We start from the raw sequence: 20,630 nt of genomic DNA, 5'->3' as shown, positions 1-20,630 counted from the left end.
GTGAGATGTGAGTGGTTGGGAATAAAGTGAATACCTAGCTAAGGCAAGTTTATGACTGACTTTTTTATACTATAGAAATGAGTAGATCTTATCCTGTAGACCATGGGCAATTTACCAGGTAGAATGCTTTGGGCTGAAAACACTAGATGAGATAAGTAACAGTGGCTAAAACAGTAGGGACCAGTGTTGTTTTGGTGGTTAGGTGATACCATCAGATCCCACTTGTCCCTCTTTCAGCTGTGCTGTTGGCCTTGTATTGTTCATGTCCCCTTTCATGATTGGCTAATTAGCAACAGCTCCAAAAATCATGTTCTCACAATACAATATCTAAAGGCTAGAAGGGCTGATTGTCTTCACATGTTTCTTTGAAACAGAGAGAAATCTCGGAATTATGCAGTGGACTTCTTGCAACATTTTGTGGGCTGGGTCACGTCACATGTTTTTTCCTAACCAGGCACTGGGAAAGCAAATGTAGTTACTGTGATTAGCTTAGAATAACTGTTTCTCTTTTTGGAGCTGGGGAAGCGTATTAGGATGCTAAATATCCAGATACTCTTGTGTTTCTCCAGCAAGAAAGAAAAAGAAATGGATATTGAGTAGGGAGCCAGCAATGTTTGCTGTATGGATTTATTGGAGAATTTTGAGCAGGGCAGTCACAAGATTTGATTTGAGTATTAGGGCATTCTGTTCATGGTATACAGCAGAGATTGGCAAGCTTTTACTGTAAAGGGCCAGGTGGGAAATATTTTAGATCATGTGGTCTCTGTCATATTTACTTAACCCTGCCATTGTAGTGTGAAAGCAGTCATAGATAACATGTTAGCAAATTAGCATAACTGTGCTCTAATAAAACTTTATTTATAAAAGCATAAGGCAGACCAGATTTGGCCTGTGGGCCAGTAGTTTGCTAACTTCTCATATAGAGGATAGATGGAAGGTAACTACGTAAAAGAGACTGGGCGACAAAGGAAGCTTTTGCAGTAATTAGAGCTATAGTTTCCTTGTCACCAATTCTTGGACTAGTATCAATCTATTATGAGGTTTTTACCCATCCATGGTGAAATAAATTTAGGAAGCTTAGTGTATTAGTCCATTCTCACATTGCTATATAGAGATACTCAAGACTGGGTAATTTATAAAGAAAAGAGGTTTAATTGCCTCATGGTTCCACAGGCTGTACAGGAAGCATGGCAGCATCTGCTTCTGGGTAGGCCTCAGGGAGCTTTGACTCATGGTGGATGGCAAAGCAGGAGCAGGCATCTTCACCTGGCTGTAGCAGGAGGAAGAGAGAGGGGAGGTGCTGTACACTTTTAAACAACCAGATCTCATGATAACTCATTCACTTACTATCGTGAGAACAACACCAAGGGGATGGTGCTAACCAATTCATGAGAACTCTGCCCCCATGATTCAGTCACCTTTCACTAGGCCCCACCTCCAACACTGAGTATTACAATTTGACATGAGATTTGGTGGGGACACAATTCTAAACCATATTATTCCACCCCTCCCCTGGTCCCTCCAAATCTCATGTCCTTCTCACATTGCAAAATACAATCATCCCTTCTCAGCAGTCCCCCAAGTCTTAACTCATTCCAGCATTATTGCTAAAGTCCAAAGTCTCATCTGAAACAAGGCAACTCCTTTCCACCTGTGAGCCTATAAAATAAAAAACAAGTTAGTTGCTTCCAAGATACAATGGAGGCATACGCCTTGCGTAAACACTCCTGTTCCAAAAGGGAGAAATTGGCCAAAATAGAGGGGATACAAGCCCCACACAAGTCTGAAATCCAATGGGGCCATTATTAAATCTTAAAGCTCAAACAAAAATCTCCTTTGACATCCTATCTCACATCCAGGGCACACTGGTACAAGGTGTGGGCTCCCCAAACCTTAAGCAGTGCTGTCTCTGTGGTTTTGCAGAGTTCAGTCCCTATGTCTGCTCTCATAGGCTGGCATTGAGTGCCTGCAGCTTTTCCAGGTGCATCGTACAAGCTTCTGGGGATTTACCATTCTGTGCTCTGGAGGACAGTGGCCTTTTTTTCATATCTCCACTAGGCAGTGCCCCAGTGAGGACTCTGTGTTGGGATCCAACCCTGCATTTCCTCTTTGCACTGCCCTAGTAAAGTTCTCTATGAAGGCTCTGTCCCTGCAGCATGCTTCTGCCTAGACATTAGGCTTTTCCATACATCCTCTGAAATCTAGGTGGAGGCTCTAAGCCTCAGCTCTTGCACTCTGTGCACCTGCAGGCTTAAGACGATGTGGATGCCATCAAGGCATATGGTTTGCATCCTCTAAAGCAGTGGCCTAAGGTATACCTGTACCCCTTTGATCCAAGGCTAGAGCTGGAGTGGCTAGTACACAGGGAGTCTTTTCCTGAGGCTGTGCAGGGTGTCAAGGCCCTGGGCCTGGCCCATAAAACCATTCTTTTATCCTAGGCCTCTGGGCCTGTGATGGGAGGGGCTGCTGCAAAGGTCTCTGAAATGCCTCTGAGGCCTTTTCCCCATTGTCTTGGATATTCACACTTGGTTTCTTTTTTTCTTATGCAAATTTCTTCAGCCTCCTTGAATTCCTCCCCTGAAAATGGGCTTTTCTACCATATGGCCAGGCAGCAAATTTTCCAAACTTTTATGCTCTGCTTCCCTTTTAAATAAATATATTTTAAATATCTCATTTTCAGGTTTTTTTTTTTTTTCTCATTCATATGAACATAGGTTGTTAGAAACAGCCAGGCCACACTTGAATGCTTTGCTGCTTAGAAATTTCTTCTGTCAGATACATTATATCATCATTCTCAAGTTCAAAGTTGCACAAATCTCTAGGGCAGGGGCATAATGCTGTTAGGCTCTTTGCTAACACACAACAAAAGTGACCTTTGCTCCAGTTCTCAATAAGTTTTTCATCTCCATCTGAGACCTCTTCAGCCTCGACTTTATTGTCCAAATCACTGTCAGCATTTTGGTCACAATTTAACAAGTCTCTAAGAAGCTCTAGACTTTCCCTAATCTGTCTTCTTCTGAGCCTTACACACTCTTCCATCCTCTTCTCCTTAACCCAGTTCCAAAGTCACTTTCACATTTTCAGGCATCTTTATAGAAATACCCCACCCTTGGTACCAGTTTTCTTTATTAGTTCCTTCTCAAATTGCTGTGTAGAAATATCTGAGACTGGGTAATTTATAAATAAAAGAAATTAAATTGGCTCATGGTTCTGCAGGCTGTACAGGAAGGATGGCAGCATCTGCTTCTGGGGAGGCCTCAGAAAGCTTTTACTCATGGCAGAAGGCAAAGCAGAATCAGGCATCTTCACATGGCCAGAAGAGGAGGAAGAGACAGAGAGGGGAGATGTTACACAGTTTTAAACCATCAGATTTCATGATAACTCACTATCATGAGAACAGCACTAAGGGGATGGTGCTAACCCATTCATGAGAACTCTGCCCCCCGATCCAATCACCTCCCATCAGGCTCCAACATCAACAATGAAGATTACAATTTGACATGAGATTTGGTGTGGACACAGATCCAAATTATACCACTTAGTTATTAATTGTAACATGTTGGTTTTTTAAACTGGTATTATGCCTTTTTCATTTGTTTTGCTTAATTTTTTAAATGTAAGAAATATAATTAATTGTTTTTTTCTATAAAAGCTTATGTTTAGGAAATAGTAACATAAAATGTAAACATGTTTTTTTTTTATGTTTATATTCCCAGTGGCAGTGGAAATATAAAACAGAAACAGAAAGGAGGTACAGTTAATATAACTTAGTGATTATTGAAGGGAAAAAGTTAGGGGGCAGAGAAAAATCTCAGATAATTACCAGGTTTCCAGGTTGTACACTAGCATTTAACTTGGACATGAGTAAGAAGTAGGAAATTTTCAGGTGAATAAAGAGCAAAGAGCAGCAAGTCAACAGGAATGATTCTTTTTTTTTTTCTATGCATGTTCAGTTTAATGAAATATTCATATAGGATATTTTCAGTAGGTAAATGTATAATCAGCTTTTATAGCTAGAGATAACTCTGAGGTCAGAGATTTAGGAGTGGAATAATCTTTTCATAGTTATTAGGCAAAGTCGAAGAATTGAATGAGCTTGTCCACTGTGGGAAAGATGTAGAATGAGAAGGAGGTCAGTAACAAAACCCTGGGAATATGAACATTTCCTAGAGGAAAAGGAGTTAGTAAAGAAGACTTAGCAGTGGCTAAAGAAAAAAGGAGAGAAAGTGATGTTGCAAATTTTTTTTTTAAATGAGAATTGCAAGGAGGGAGTATCAATTCCGACAAGTACAATAACTAAAAAGTAAATTAGATTAAACTTTTGAAAGCTCTCTCATGCTACTTTTTTCAAAAGAACAATTTTAGAGTCACAAGGTCTATTATTTATGATTGATACTTCTGGAGTTCCAACATGGAAGAATGCACCTACCAAGATCCTACTTAACTGTTTTTATAACTGCAGCAGCTACCTTCACAAGGAGAGGAAACTGGTCTAGACTGGTGAGTTCACATGCCAACATTTTTCAGAATTTTCAAAACCTAAAGGTCACATATAAGGAAAAATGGAGTCTTTCTTATCTGGTTTTCATGGGAATATCTTTTTGTGCTCAAGTCCTTGATAAGTTCTTCTGGGTGCATTCTCAAAGAAAAATCTGGCAGCAACAACTGGAAGCCACTATGAGATGCACATACCCTTCCTCTGACATGGAATTATAATAGAGCATTTCAAGTTTTGATCAGAAATAGTTCGCAGAGTAGCGGTTTCGAAAAACTGAGATATTTTAAATATTTTATTGCAGAAAACTAATGTCACAGAGAAAAAAAATGAGGGAATATGCTGAATGCAGTAGTTCTCAGTATTTTGCAGTATTCTAATAACATCAGTAAAAAAGTCAGTACCTGATTATTTTTGTTAGTGCAATTCCCTTTTCATTTGCCCTCTTGTGACATCTCTGCTTTTACTACTTCCTTTTGAACTTCATCCCTAAGGAAAATACTATTAAAACACATTTCTAACATATGTATGTTTGACAAATGTGTATTATTTCCTTTTAAAATAATTGGTTACCTATCCTAATGTATACCTGGTATTCTTTCAGTCCTAAGGCTAAATGAACTTTATATCTGCGCTACAATGACAGTGTCATTGATGATGGCCTGCCAAGATTTTAAGTGTCTTTTAGATTGTCAAATAGAAATTGTTTTATTTGACATTGTTTAAATGTGAAATGCTTTTCTGGTGTTACATTTTTTCAGAAATCGGTAATCTCTGATTTAATTACACTGTGTGGTTGAATGGATTATCACACTTTTAATCATCTACATATGAAAACTCCCTTTCCTCCAAATAAGTTACAAGTTGTATTATTCCTTGATGATCAGATCCACTATTTTGGGAGAGCAGTGGATAACTCATCCTACATATTGGACACAATTTTTTTTGGACTTTTTGACTTGTTTTGTCAAGAACTGCCTTTAAGAGGTGAATCCTGTTTAGTTTTATATGAAACTAAGATTAAAAACAAAATAAACTCTATTATCACTAGTTTGGTATTATACTGTATCTGATGGCCCTGTGTTTTTCTACAATTATCCCAGTTACCTGAATAATGCACAATCATTTTATTAATTAATTAATTATTTTTAAGAGATAGGGTCTCACTATGTTACCCAGGCTGAAGTGTAGTGGCTATTCACAGGTGTGATTATAATGTACTGCAGCCTTGAACTTCTGGACTCAAGCAATGCTTCTGTCTTAGCCTCCTGATTAGCTGGGACTACAGGCATGTGCCACTGTACCCAGCCTGATGCACAATTATTACAAAAATTAATGAAACCCTCTTTAAGTTGGAGAAAATTGATTGTGAGCTTTATATTTTTAAATTTTTAATATTGTGAGTACATAGTAGGTGTATCTATTCATGGGGTACATGAGATGTTTTGATACAAGCATACAATGTGAAAAAGCACATCATGAAGAATGGGCTATCCATTCCCTCAAACATTTATCCATTGAGTTGCAAACAACCCAGTTACACTCTTTATTTTAAAATGAAGAGTTATTGTTGACTATAGTCACCCTATTGTGCTACCAAATACTTGGTCTTTTTTTTTTTTTTTTCTATTTTTTGGTACTCATTAACCATTCCCACCTATCCACTAACCCCACCCGCCCCACTACCCTTCCCATCCTCTGGTAACCTTCTTTCTACTCTCTATGTCCATGAGTTCAATTGTTTTGATTTTTAGATCCCCACAAATAAGCAAGAACATGCAGTGTTTGTCATTCTCTGCCTGGCTTATTTCACTTAACATAATGATCTCCAATTCCATCCATGCTGTTGCAAATGACTGGATCTCATTTTTTTATGGTTAGATGGTACTCCATTGTGTATATGTACCACATCTTCTTTATCCATTCATCTGTTGATGGACACTTAGGTTGCTTCCAAATCTTAGCTATTGAAAACAGTCCTGTAACAAACCGGAGTGCAGATATCTCTTTGATATACTCATTTTCTTTCTTTTGGGTACATACCTGGCAGTGGGTTTCTTGGATCATATATTAGCTTAATTTTTAGTGCTTTGGTGGTGCCTCCCAACTGTTCTCTATAGTGGTTATATTAATTTAAATTCCCAGTGACAATCTACAAGGGCTCCCTTTTTTCCACATCCTCACCAACATTTATTATTGCCTGTCTTTTGGTTATAAGTAGCTTTAAATGGGGTGAGATGATACCTCATCATAGTTTTGATTTGCATTTCTCTTATGATCAGTCATGTTGAGTACTTTTTCATATACGTGTTAGCCATTTGTATGCCTTCTTTTGAAAAATGTCTATTCAAATCTTTTGCCATCTTTTGATTGGATTATTAGATTTTTTCCTATAGAATTGTTTTAGCTCCTTATATATTTTGGTTATTAATCGCTTGTCAGATGGCCAGTTTGCAGATATTTTTTCCCATTCTCTGGGTTGTCTCTTCACTTTGTTGATTGTATTCTCTGCTGTGCAGAAGCTTTTTAACTTCATGTGATCCCATTTATCCATTTTTGCTTTGTTGCCTGTGCTTGTGGGGTATTGCTCAAGAAATTTTTGCCCACTCCAATGTCCTGGAGATTTCCCCAAATGTTTTCTTGTAGTAATTTCATAGTTCGAGGTTTTTAAGTTAAGTCTTTGTTCCATTTTGATTTTTGTATTTGGTGAGAGACAGGGGTCTAGTTTTATTTTTCTGCATATGGGTATCCAGTTTTCCCAGCACCAGTTATTTATGTTATATATTTATGTCTTGAAAAGTTGTAGTTGTTATTATTGATTGGTTTATTGTTTAGTCTTTTTACTTAGGATAAGAGTAGTTTACATACCACAGTTACAGTGTTGTAATATTTTTTGTTTTTCTTATGATTAAAAGTGAGTTTTGTACCTTCAGATGATTATCTGTTACTCATTAATTTCCTTTTATTTCTGATAGAGTTACTCTTTTTAGCATTTCTTGTATGGTAGGTCAGGTACTCATAAAATCCCTTAGCTTTTGTTTATCTGGGAACATCTTTATTTCTTCTTCATGTTGGAAGGTTATTGATTTTTTTTTTTTTTTACCAGATACACTGTTCTAGGGCAATAGTTCTTTTTTCCTTCAGCACTTTAAATATGTCATGCCACTCTCTCCTGGCCTGTAAGATTTCCACTGAAGTGTCTGCTGCCAGATGTATTGGAGCTCTATTGTATGTTGTTTGCTTTTTTTAAAAAAAGTCTTGCTGCTTTTAGGATCCTTTCTTTTTGACTTTGAGAGTTTGTTCAATGTCATGAGGTCGTTTTGTTTGGATTAAATCTGCTTGATGTTCTATAACTTTCTTGTACTTAGATATTGATATCTTTCTCTACATTTGGAAAGTTCCCTGTTATTATCTCTTTAAATAAACTTTCTATCCCTGTCTCTTTCTCTGCCTCTCCTTTAAGGCCAATAACTCTTAGATTTACCCTTTTGGAGGTATTTTCTAGATCCTGTACGTGAGCCTCACCATTCTGTACTTTTTCTTCTTTTGTGTCCTCTATGGATTCTCAAATAGCCTGTCTTTAAGCTCACAATTTTTTCTTCCACTTGATTTATTATTTTACTAAAAGACTCTGATGCATTCTATATAGTATGTCAATTGCATTTTTCAATTTCAGAATTTCGGCTTGATTCTGAGTTTCTCTTTGTGTTATTGTTAATTTTTTTGAGTTTCCTCAAAACAAGTATTTTGAATTATCTGTAGAAAAGGTCACATATCTCTGTTTCCCTAGGATTGGTGATAGACTCTAGCAACAGAAGACAATCTCTAGAGTTTATACTTTATGAAACTGGAATCCCAAAGTCTTTCATATTTACCTTTCAATAGAAAATAAGTCCAAGTAGTGAATACTGTAGGTGAATAAATATGTTACTTACTGATTCTCTTCTTTTGAGGGATGAGTTTCAAAATATTCTATGTTGTTATAACATGGCTAATCTACAGCTAAATTCTCTGTCTAGTGGTAAAGTCTGGAGGAAGCCAGGCACAAGCTTGGGATTTCCCAGGAAATGCCAAGTCACAATGTTTTGCTTTACATGAAGTGAAAAAGAATGTTTTTTCTTCCACTAGAGAGAGTGACAGCTGTTGGCACACTCTGAAAGCTTGAGTGAGTTGATAGTTGTTTATATATTTTTTTCATATGAGGTTGTACTCCCTGGCAACTTACCCGCACCTCCACAGTGTTTCTCCTTAAACTTTTCTCTGAATAAATGATATGGTTCTGCATGGATATGCTCTTAGGAGAGTGATCTTTCCAGTGGTTCTTTTCATGAGAAGTAAAATGGCAGGTGAATTTGAGCCTTGTTTGTTCCGTACATAGCACAGAGAAAATAGCTAGAACTAAGTAAACTTAATTGGTATCTTTCCCAGAAGAGGATTAGTGACAGTGAGTACATTGAGCTCTCTTGAGCTCTTCTCCACTGTCACCTGAAAAGTCTTTGCAAGAATCCTTGTCTCTGGTCTCTTTTCTTTGTTTTACCATAAAACATAGTACAGTGCCCATAGACCTAGCTTTTTTGTGACAGGAAATTTTTTCTTAAACTGAACATTTTTAAGTGTAGAGCTGCAGCAGCTGTGTAGTGTCCAACAAAATAAGTACAGTTGCCCTGTCTTAACTCTGGGAGATACATTCCAAGACCCCCAGTTAATGCCTGAAACTGTGGATAGTACTGAGCCCTATATATGCAGTGCTTTTTCTCTACATACATATCTGTGATACAGCTTAGTTTATAAATTAGACACAGTATGAGCTTAACAACAACAACAATAATAAAATAGAACAATTATGGCAATATACTACAATAAAAGTTGTGTGAATGTAGTCCTTCAAAATATCTTCTTGTACTCACGCTTCTTCTTGTGATGATGTGGGGTGATACAATGCCTCTGTAATGAGATGAAGTGAGGTGAATGACATAAGCATTGTGATGTAGAATTAGGCTACTATTGGCATTCAGAAGGAGGATGATCTGCTTCCTGTGAGCCTTGTTGATGTTGATGGTTGGATGTCAGGAGGAGAACATGTCAGTGGCTAATTGGTGGATACCACGTACAGTATGGTTACCCTAGACAAAGACTGATAAAAGTCCTGGGAGAGATGGAGCAAGATGGCTGGAGATTTCATCATGCTACTCAGAATGGCAAGCAGTTTAAAACTTATAAATTATTTCTGGAATTTTCATGTTTTTGGACCATGGGTTACATTCGGTAACTAAAACCACAGAAAACAAAACCACAGATATAATACTGTAAAATATGTATTTGGTCTTCAACCCCAGTTCTTGGCATACAACTCCTAAAATTCTTAAAACTTCCAAAGTTACGTCTTTTGATATGCTAATTATTGATTGATGGCTGGAAACCCCTAAATAGCTTCAGGATGGGGACTGCTCACCAGAAAGACCAAGACATGATTAGAGAGTTGGAACTTCCAGGTCACCCTCCAAATCCTTCAGCTTCCTAGAAGGAGAGAGGGGCTGAAGGTTAAGTTGATCACCAGTGACCAATTATCTGACCAGTCATGCCTATGTAATGAAGCTTCCATAAAAACCCAAAGGACTGGGTTCAGAGAGCTTCCAGATAGCTGAATATGTGGAGGTTCCTGGAGGGTAGTGAACCCTTGGAGGGTATGGTACTCTGTACGCCTTTTCTTTACCTTGCCCTATGCAACTCTTCATCTGTATCCTTTGTAATATCCTTTATAATAACCAGGAAATGTAAGTAAATGTCTTCTCAAGTTCTGTGAGCCACTCTGGCAAATTAATTAAACCAGAAGAGGGGTCATGGATCAACCGTAACCTTAACTTGAAGATAGCCAGTCAGGAGTTCTGGAGGCCCAGAATTGTGATGGGTGTGGGGAGTGGGCAACCTTGGGTAGTGAGCCCTCTACCTGTGGGATCTGACACTATGTCCAGGTAGATAGTGTCAAAATTGACTTACAGAAAACCCAGTCTGTGTCTGTTGCAGAATTGTTTGATTCCTTGTTGGTGGGGAAATGTCCCCCACACATTTGGTCACATAAGTTTTCTCTATTAATGATCACTGTTGTGGTGTGAAAGCAGAGAAAGAATGTTGTTTTTTCACACATATTATGGTTAAGGGGGTGTTGCTATATACTCTGTTCTAACCAGTCCTAGTCTGTTAGTCCAGAAATCATGCTATTTAAGTTTGATACTGTTCACTTATGATACAGATTTTGCTAATAATAGCAGTCAATCTGATAGAGTTCAGTTAGGGTTATGATTATTGAACATAGCAGTTCACTTGTAGGTATCACATTTCATAAACCCCATTCTCTATTGAATTTGATAGATACCAAGAAGGGAAAGTAAGAATTCTTAAATTATTAATTGCCTATCAATAATGTAATTAATATTAATTTTAGTATAGTCTCCATATAATCTGAAAAAGAATACTTTGTAAGAAAGCATTAATCTTATGCTTTAAAAAACATTAAAAAAACAAGGTCTAAAGCATTCATCAAAGTGTGCATAACTTTTAAAAATGAAGACGGCAGAGTCTTGTTATATTGCCCACTTTGGTCTCAAACTCCTGGGCTCCTCAAGCAATCTTTCAGCCTCATCCTCCTGAGTAGCTGAGATTACAAGCAGGTGCAACCAGGCCCTTTTAGATTTTCAATATTCTACATTTTTCTATTGTTGATTAAAATGGATTTTACTTTTTTTTTAAATAGTGGATGGGCGTTCTGAAGACTCTGCTATCAGGTAGGATTCACAGATTTTTAAAAATTATATGTTAACTAGGGGAATACAGAGAAAAGAAACTAACATCTGTTGAGTGTTGTACTCTGGGTTAGAAACCATATTATATGCTTAACTCATATAGTCATCACAACAGCTTTGCAAAATATCCAGGCTATTATAACCTACTGTTTACTAATTAGGCAACCGTGGTTCAGAGAGGTTAATTGGCCACGATCCCATAATTAACAAGCAGCTGACCCATGATTTGACCAACAGCTTGCTGGGCTCCCAAATTCCTTCTCTGTCCCTCAGCATAGATTGATAGATACCTGTGCAGCACTGGGATCAAGGTACAAGTACAAATTAGATGAATTCAGAAAGTCAAATCTAGTTATATATTAACTCTGTCTTACACACTTTTCCTTAGAAGCCTGTTTAATTCAAGAGTTTGTCCTAATATACTTAACAATTTCAGTGGTAACCAGTGCCTTATTTTTACCCTCAAAGGTTTCAGGACAGGTCTCATTTAGCTATAGCCACAGGACCATGGGTTTTACATAAGCAAGACCAGGCAAGTCCTGAAGAGGAATTATTTTCTTGTAAGTGAAGGATATCTACATATAGACCATGTTATGATAAGTATGTTTCACATCTAGTTAGAGGCGATTTCTAATTGATTTCTCTCCTTACCGACTTCCCAGTTTAGTTTTCTCTTTAGTTTGCCCAGCCTAGTTCCGTGAAGCTTTTTTCTCAAAATCTATGATTTTTCTATAACCTTTTCTTGAGTTTTTAACCTTCCTCTTTGCTTTTCTTGGTGTTTTTTTATTGTTCTATTATTATTTTTTCCATTTCTTCCAGCTAAGCATTCCCCCTTTCTCTAGAGACATATCAAAAGCACATAGAATTTCAGGATTTTAAGAAATCTTAGTGAGAAATTGAAATATCATCTAGTACTTCAATCTGTGTTTAACACCCTGGTCAATTGGTTGCTCAGATGGAGAATCTGAAACTGAAACAGGTTAAAGTTACTTATTTGTTTATAGGAAGTGGCAGAAATAAGATTGGAACTCCTGAACTCCTCCGAAAGCTCAGTGCTCTTCCTTTTTTATCATCCTGTTGGTGGGTTTTTTTAATAATAGAAAGGGAAAGTGGGACTAGGGAAAACAGTGGAAGAGGAAAAGATGGAATTAACTGGTGAACCTAATGATAGAGGGTAAGAATGAAATTAGTAGAGAAAGCCCTAGTTTGAAGAGAAACAACACTGAGTTAGATAGGAATAAGGGTTATAGAAAAGAGATCAGAATATTAGGGTTTATGACAAATTTGATAAAGATAAGTTGTAGGAATGAAAGATACAGGATATTAGGAGTTATCTAGAAAGGCATATTAAAATAGGTTCAAAGGAGTCCTGGACAAGTTGCTGCCTTTTTGTTTGTTTGTTTAATTGGAGCAAGTGACAGACTTCAAGGTTTCACCACAACTTGCAGAGGATGTCTCAGAGCCCCTCCAGTACCCAGGGGCCTGGAGGTTGCTGAACTACATAGATCTGTGGCCCAGGGCAGGTGTCCTCTCACCTGCCTCTTTTTCTAATCCACTGACATCCTTCCCATGTCCATGTAGGCTAGGGCAGGGGTGGGATTGGCTGGCAAATCAGTCATGGAGCTTCAGTTGAGTAGTTGTTACCACATCGAAGCTGGGGCAGATGACAGATTCCCTTTAGCTTGTTTTCCAGGAAATAGAGAGCTCCTGATTTTGGTAATTGGAACTCACCCCTTCAGGAATTTGTCCTTCCATTGGCTGAATATTTAAAGGTGGAGGTTGCCACAGAGCCTTGCAGAAGAGGAATCTACGAGTGGGAGCCCATAGGAAGGAAGATAGTTAGATAGTCCTTAAGGGAAGTAGAGGTACAACTACCAGGACTGTGTTTTTCCAGCAATCTCTCTCCTCGTTTATCTGAGAGCCTCTGAAACTTTTTAAAGGGCTTGCTAAGTTTATGTGGACCTGAATAGGGCAGGACTTATACAGGGAAAATAATTGGATTTTATAATTTTTACTGTTTTAATCCTTCTGGGAATAGTATTTTTAATAACAACATACATTTGTCCTTTGACTTTTGTATATTTAGCTTTTAGACTCCTTGTACTGTTTTAGAGTAAAGGGAAGCAATAAGGCCTTCTGAATTGGTTTTCACACTGAAGAACCAAGACTGCCGCTTTCAAGTGACACAGATTAATCTTTGAATCAGAGGTAGATAATGGAGAAAAGACAGTTTTTCTTTTTTTTCTTCTTTTTTTTCTTTCTTTGTTCCTTCCCTCCCTCCATTTTTCCTTCCTTCCTTCCTCCTTTCCCTTCCCTCCCCTCCCCTCCCTTTCTGTTCCTTCTTTCCCTCACTTTCTTTCTTCTTTCTTTCTTCCTCAGAGTCTCACTCTGTTGCCCAGGCTGGAGTACAGTGGTGTGATCTTGGTTCACTGCAACCTCCACCTCCTGGGCTCAAACTGTCCTCTCACATCAGCTTCCCAAGTAATTGGGACTACAGGTATGTGTGTCACCATGCCTGGCTATTTTTTTTCAGGGCTGGGGTCTCGTCATGTTGCCCAGGCTGGTCTCTAACTCCTGGGCTCAAGCAATCCACCCACCTCAGCCTCTCAAATTGCTGGGATTACAGGCATGAACTACTGTGCCTGGCTGAGACAGTGTATCTTTCTGCCTTTTTTAAGGTTATCAGATTTGTTGCAGTTCAGGTAACAAAAATTATGTAAGCCATTAATTGGATTTTCAGTTCAGCCTCCATCCAGGACATGCAATTTGTGAAGACCTATTATTCTCAGGCTCTGCCAATATATTGGCTGTCATGATTTGTTCTGGAACTGAAGGTGTCTTCATTGACTATATTTGATATGTTGGGAGAGGTGGAAGGAGGTAACTACAATCTTTTATAACAGATTAAATTTTAATTGTATTAAGAAACATTATTTAATATACACATAGCTGACCTCTCACCTGATTTTTTTTTTTTGGAGGGGACATCCAGATATGAACTTGGAAATTATTTTTAAAGAAATGAATGCACTAATTTTTATGTATATTTTTGCTCCAAAGGTTTTCTGGCAAACAAACTATTGATGATATATTGCCTACATCAGATAATGAAGACATTGATTCTGATATCAAGGTAAAAATGCTCTAATGAAATTAATTTTCTCATTCTGAATCTAGGTTTCTATATTTACTCTTAAAATTTAGCAGTGGTCTACTTATTGTTTTATGTTTGTAATGAATAGTTGGTTAGAGAAAGCCTTTTTTAGAAATATGAGTAGTTGAATTAAATTTTTTTTTTTACTTTGCTAAATAACAAATGATTGTTAAATACTAAGAGGGTGAGGGTAAAACAAGAATGGGCTGGAAAATACAATGTAGCAGGAAAATTATATTAGGCTAAGCTTTCTTACCATAGAGGAAATTTGACACATGGTCAAGGTTTACTCTGATAAGTATTCTTACTGTGACTTTTAAATCATACATACTTTTATGATACTTATGGCTGACGAAATCTTTAATGAATCAAATTACTTCCTATAGTAAGTAACCATGGAATCTCCCAATGCCTTTCATTGTCAAACCTATACAGGAGATGGCATATCAGCATATCATTTCTTTTTTCCTTGGACACTTACTATTTTGGTATCATGTACTTGATAGGAGAGAACTTTTTCTGTTTCTATCCTTGACTGAGTAGTTAGGCTAAAATAATATTAGAAATTACAGAAATTTGGCCAGGCGCAGTGGCTCACGCCTATGATCCCAGCACTTTGGGTCGCTGAGGCAGGTGGATCACTTGAGACCAGGAGTTTGCGACCAGCCTGGGCAACATGATGAGACCCCAGCTCGCAAAATATAGCCAGGCATGGTGACATACACACCTGTATTCCCAGCTACTTGGGAGGCTGAGGTGGGAGGATAGCTTGAGCCCAGGAGGTGAGCCAAGATCACACCAGCCTGGCCAACATGTTGAAACCCTGTCTACAAAAAATACAAAAACTAGCCAGGTGTGGTGGTGCACGTCTGTAATCCCAGCTACTCAAGAGGCTGAGGCAGGAGAATCACTTGAACCCAGGAGGTGGAGGTTGCAGTGAACTGAGCTCATGGCACTGCACCCCAGACTGGTGACAGAGTGAGACTCTGTCTCAAAAAAAAAAAAATGTGGAAATTTGGTTGAGTATTGTGGCACATGCCTGTAGTCCCAGCTATTAGAGAGGTTGAGGTTGAGGTGGGAGAATTTATTGAGCCCAGGAGTTAAAGACCAGGCTGGCCAACATAGCAAGACCTTTTCTCTAATTAAAAAAAAATTGTGGAAAATTAGAAATGTACATTTTCTTCTCAAAATCTGTATTACAAAGAGATTCCACTGTGTTTTCCAAGTCATTTCATTGAGTACACTTAAAACTCTTCATCTAAATGAAGTATACATATTTTGCCCAATATAACAACCAGTTCTAGAAGCAGACTCTTAATAACCATATAATAAGACTTTAATTTCAGTTTTTTGCATTGTAGTTTGTGAAAATATCAACTCCAAATCCTTGTATTATATACTTAAATTTTAAATTTCAGAAGTTTTTGTATTTAGCTATTTAAATAATCATTTAAAAATTCCTGCATTTGTATGAGCTACTGGAGGTTAGGAAACATATTTGTTTGTTTCCTGGAGTACCTAGAATAACATCTTGCTTGTAACAAGCTTATAGTATTTTGGAATGTAAATAAATTCATGGACAAATGGACTTCTATACATGGAGGGTTACAAGTAACATAATATACATAACATAACTAATAATTAAATCTATTACATTTCTAAAATATGGCTTATATTTGTATTTCCCCTGTTTTTTTTTTGAGACGGAGTCTCACTGTGTCACTCAGGCTGGAGTGCAGGGTGGCACAATCTCGGCTCACTGCACCTCCACCTCCTTAGTTCAAGTGATTTTCCTGCTTCCACCTCCTAAGTATGTGGGATTACAGGCGTGCACCCCCCATGCTGTCCAGGCTGGTTTCAAATTCCTGACTTCAAGTGATCTATCCGCCTTAGACTCCCAATGTGCTGTGATTATAAGCATGAGCCGCTATGCCCGGCCTATATTTCCTTTTAATGTATACTATGCATAAATTCAGATGTGTTATATTGTAAACATATGCCATAAATAAGAAGGAAATGAATTAGAAATATGCCATCACTAGAAAAGATGGTTACAGTATATTTTCTAGTATCTTTCAACTCTAAGCTTAGATTAGAATTTTAGATTAAAAAATTTAAACTTTTTTGAGCCCCAGCTGATGTTCTAGCCACCTTTTCAAGCCATACATTACTCTGTAGAATTCCAATTACTAATTCTTTGTCCAAGTGGAACATTTCTTTTTCCATTTTTCTCTCTCAGTAGTAATAATGTTCCAGCTTTCAGGTAGTGGTAGCTAATCATGTTTAACTAATTTAAAATATCGTTTTATAGTATAAAATTAAACTCTTTATTATAGCAATATTTACAAAACACTAATTTTAGAGTAAATACTGATCAGTATTGCTAGGGATATACTATGAGCAGAGGTCTCTATGATATATCTGTATTTCTCCATGTACCTTCCTGTACTTGATGATATTTCCTTGGTTCCTGCTTGAAAATTATAGATGTATTTTAAAACTTCAATCATCAGCTTGGATAATCTTAGCCTAATTTTTTATACTAGATCCTTTCTCCAATTTTTAGCTACCATTCTATATGGTGTAAATAGGAGATTAGAATTATTAGTATGTTGTTTACAGGGGAATAAGAAAGCTATACAATTTTAAAAATAGGGCTTTACATTTCTCTCTTACATTATAGTAGTGCTGAAAAATGCCTCATAATTCTGTAATCACAGAAGCATTTCTCTCTACAATTTCAAACTTCAGAATTTTTAAAAACGAATGTTCTGGCAGCATTTTGAATTGATGTTTTAAAATTAAAAATTTTCACTCAATTTTAAGTGCATGTTACCACAATATTCCAGAAATAAATGTTTGCATGTATTAATAAAAGTATATCTTATATTTTTGAAAAAAATTTTGAAATATATAATTGCAAAATTGAATCTCATAATTTACTTTCTGTATTTTCATTTTCAAAATTTCAGAGTTCTCTATAGGCTTGCATGATTTAATTCTACTGATTTTGACCCTTTTGACTTGTGACCTACTGTCATCTGGTTTTCCTATCCTAATAAATAACACCTAGTAAGTAGCACTGAAACGTCGAAGCAGGAGAAATTTCGGGTTCCAGCCCTCCCTCAAATCACCAGTCCAGTCACTCACCAACCTTCATATTTTCCACAAGCTTACCATTTTTATATCTTATTATTGTAATTCACTCTCTGACCCATAATTTTGAAATACTCTTGTCTAGTTTTGTCCCCGTCACCATGTTCATGTAACTTTACATTGCTGCCAAGGTGACCTTTCTAACATATTTTTATTATGATGTAACTCATCTACTTTTGCATGGATCCTTATTACATCCTGGGGAAAGCTCACAGTGTAGCAGGATACATAGGATACATATTTTTTATGTTTTGGCCTGATTCTCCCATTTTATCTGTTTATCTTATTCACTCTGTGTTCCAGTTTTATCATTACTTTGGTAGCCCTCATTTGCCATGCCATTTCATGCCTCTTTTTTTTTTTTTGCTCATGCTGTCCTGTATAGGAACCCTAATGTCCTCACTCTACACTTTCTCTCTCTTTCAAAATAGTCCCTATCTCTGCAGCATTTCCTGAACTTCTCAGGTAGAACTGTTATCTCTTTTGTGCCCTTACTGTACTTTGTTCACTTCAGTTGTAGAACTAGTGAATTGTAACTTTTCTGTTTTTACTTGTTTTCATATATTTCTGCCCTCACTCAACTATAAGGCAGAATCTATCATGTATATACATATTCAGCTTCTCCCAGGATATTGCCTATGATTTGATAGACACAGTGAATGTTTGTTGTCTTACTGGTTGAATGATTGAGTGGTAGAGTGAATAAACACAATGTTTCCTGAAGTTTGTTGTTGTTGTTGTTGTTGTTTTTAATAGGATGGAGCAATTAAGCCAGCAAATGGACAAAGACAAAATGATACTGATGTTATTGAAAGTGCCCCACAAGAGTACACAAATAATGACAGTTTAATTTTTGTTGACAAAAACAACAGAAGTGATAAGTTAGTGAATATCTGCGGGAATTTTTTAATGCTTACATACTATTATAAAAATACATTAAAGTATGTCAGACTCAAATACAATATTCATTTCTTTGAAATATTTTTGCTGTCTTTCTTCATATTACCAGTTTCTTCCTAAATCTACTTTAATCCTCTGAATTTCTATTTTGCTCTTACTTTTACTTTATTGAAATATTTATGAATGTGTACAGCCTTGCATATGCATTTAAAATTCAAGGTGGTAAATGTTCTCATAACTCTCTTTGTTCATAATGTTTTACAGATACAACACCCACGTCAGAATCCGGACAAGACAGAGATATAGAATCACTTTTGGATTCTGAGGTATTGTCTGTTGTTTTTGTTGTTATCAGTTTAAAATATAAGCATTGAGTGATGTTAAAACGTAAAAGAAGTTGCTTTGACTTTGCTTTCTCACTGCTGTTTGTGCTTATAAGGAATTATTTTCTAATGTTTTCAGCCCCTAACTAGTAAAGCAATTATGGGCTAAGTATATTGCTACTGCATAGTACAATTCTGCTAATTTGCAGAATTCATTTAAGAAGCCATTGTAGTACAGTTCAAAAACAGAGCTCGGAAGTCACAAGGAATGAGTTTGGATTCTTAAGCAAAAGGATTGGTAAATACTAAGAGGGGGTAGAGATGAAAATAATGGGCTTTTAAATACATTATTAGGCTAAGCTTTCTAACCATAGAAGAAATACGAAATGTGGCCAAGGTTTATTTGGGTAAGTATTTTTACTGTGACTTTTAATTCATGCAAACAGGCCTGGTGCAGTGGCTCATGCCTGTAATCCCTGCACTTTGGGAGGCTGAGGTAGGCAGATACCTGAGGTCAGGAGTTCAAGACCAGCCTGACCAACATGGTGAAACCCTGTCTCTACTAAAAATACAAAAATTAGCTAGATGTGGTGGCAGGTGCCTGTAATCCCAGCTACTTGGGAGGCTGAGGCAGGAGAATCACTTGAATCCAGGAAGTGGAGGTTGCAGTGAGCCAAGATGGCACCACTGCACTCCAACCTGGGCATCAGAGTGATACTCCGTCTCAAAATCAATCAATCAGTCAATCAATCAATTATGGTAACATGACTTATAAAACTTACCATTAACTAAATCTTTAATGGATACAGTTACTTATAGTAATCATGGAATCTCTCTGGTGCTTTTTATTTCTGCAACTGTGCAGTAGATAGCGTATTACTTCTTTTTTTCTTGGACACATTATTTTGGTATCATATACTTTCAAAATGTTTTTATTTTAGTTTTTGTGAGTACATAGTAGGTATATATATTTATGAGTTACTTGAGATATTTTGATACAGACATGCAATGTGTAATAATCACATCAGCATAAACTGTATTCATCACCTTGAGCATTTATCCTTTGTGCTTCACATAATCCATTTATATTCTTTTAGCTATTTTAAAATGTACAATTAAGTTGTCTTTTACTATAGTCATCCTGTTGTGCTAGCAAATCCTGGGCCTTATACTTTCTGGTTTTTTGGTGCACATCAACCATCCCCCAACCCTACACTCTACAACTGTACTTCCCATCCTCTGGTAACCATCCTTATTCTGCCTATCTCAATATATTGAATTGTTTTGATTTTTTGCACCCATAGATAAGTGGGCAGTATTTGTCTTTCTGTGTCTGGTTTATTTGACTTCACATAATGATCTCTAGTTTAATCCCTGTTATTGCAAATGACATTTTCCTTAAATTTTTTTTTTTTAATTTCAATAGTTTTTGGGGTACAGGTTGGTTTTGGTTACATAGATAAGTTCTTTCATGGTGATTTTGGAGATTTTAGTGCATCCGTCACCTGAGCAGTGTACACTGTACCCAATATGTAGTCTTTGATCTTCCAACCCCTTCCCACCCTTCCTCCCCAACTCCCCAAAGGCCATTGTATTATTCTTATGCCTTTGCATCCTCATAGCTTAGCTCCCACAGAACATACAATATTTGGTTTTCCTGAGTTAACTTTACTTAGAATAATGGCCTCCAGCTCCATTCAAGTTGCTGCAAAAGACATTATTTCCTTCATTTTTATGTATGAGTAGTATTCCATTGGATCTATATACCACATTTTCTTTATCCACTCATTGGTTAATGGGCA

At 37.0% G+C, this 20,630-nt stretch overlaps 1 protein-coding gene across 1 annotated transcript in view; it reads left to right on the top strand.

The window, feature by feature from the left end:
• LOC129047416 (POTE ankyrin domain family member A-like) overlaps nt 1-20,630 on the top strand; it is a 117,824-nt gene that overhangs the window by 16,044 nt on the left and 81,150 nt on the right. The window contains exons 8-10 of the mRNA XM_063714854.1: nt 11,247-11,277; nt 14,356-14,428; nt 18,770-18,831. Coding sequence (XP_063570924.1) covers nt 11,247-11,277; nt 14,356-14,428; nt 18,770-18,811 — 146 coding nt within the window. The 3' untranslated portion in view covers nt 18,812-18,831. The remainder of the gene's footprint in view (nt 1-11,246; nt 11,278-14,355; nt 14,429-18,769; nt 18,832-20,630) is intronic.

The sequence above is a fragment of the Pongo abelii genome, chromosome 14 (assembly GCF_028885655.2).
Source record: "Pongo abelii isolate AG06213 chromosome 14, NHGRI_mPonAbe1-v2.0_pri, whole genome shotgun sequence".
In the NCBI taxonomy this organism is placed as follows: domain Eukaryota; kingdom Metazoa; phylum Chordata; class Mammalia; order Primates; family Hominidae; genus Pongo; species Pongo abelii.
This window is presented reverse-complemented; position numbering and strand designations above follow the sequence as displayed.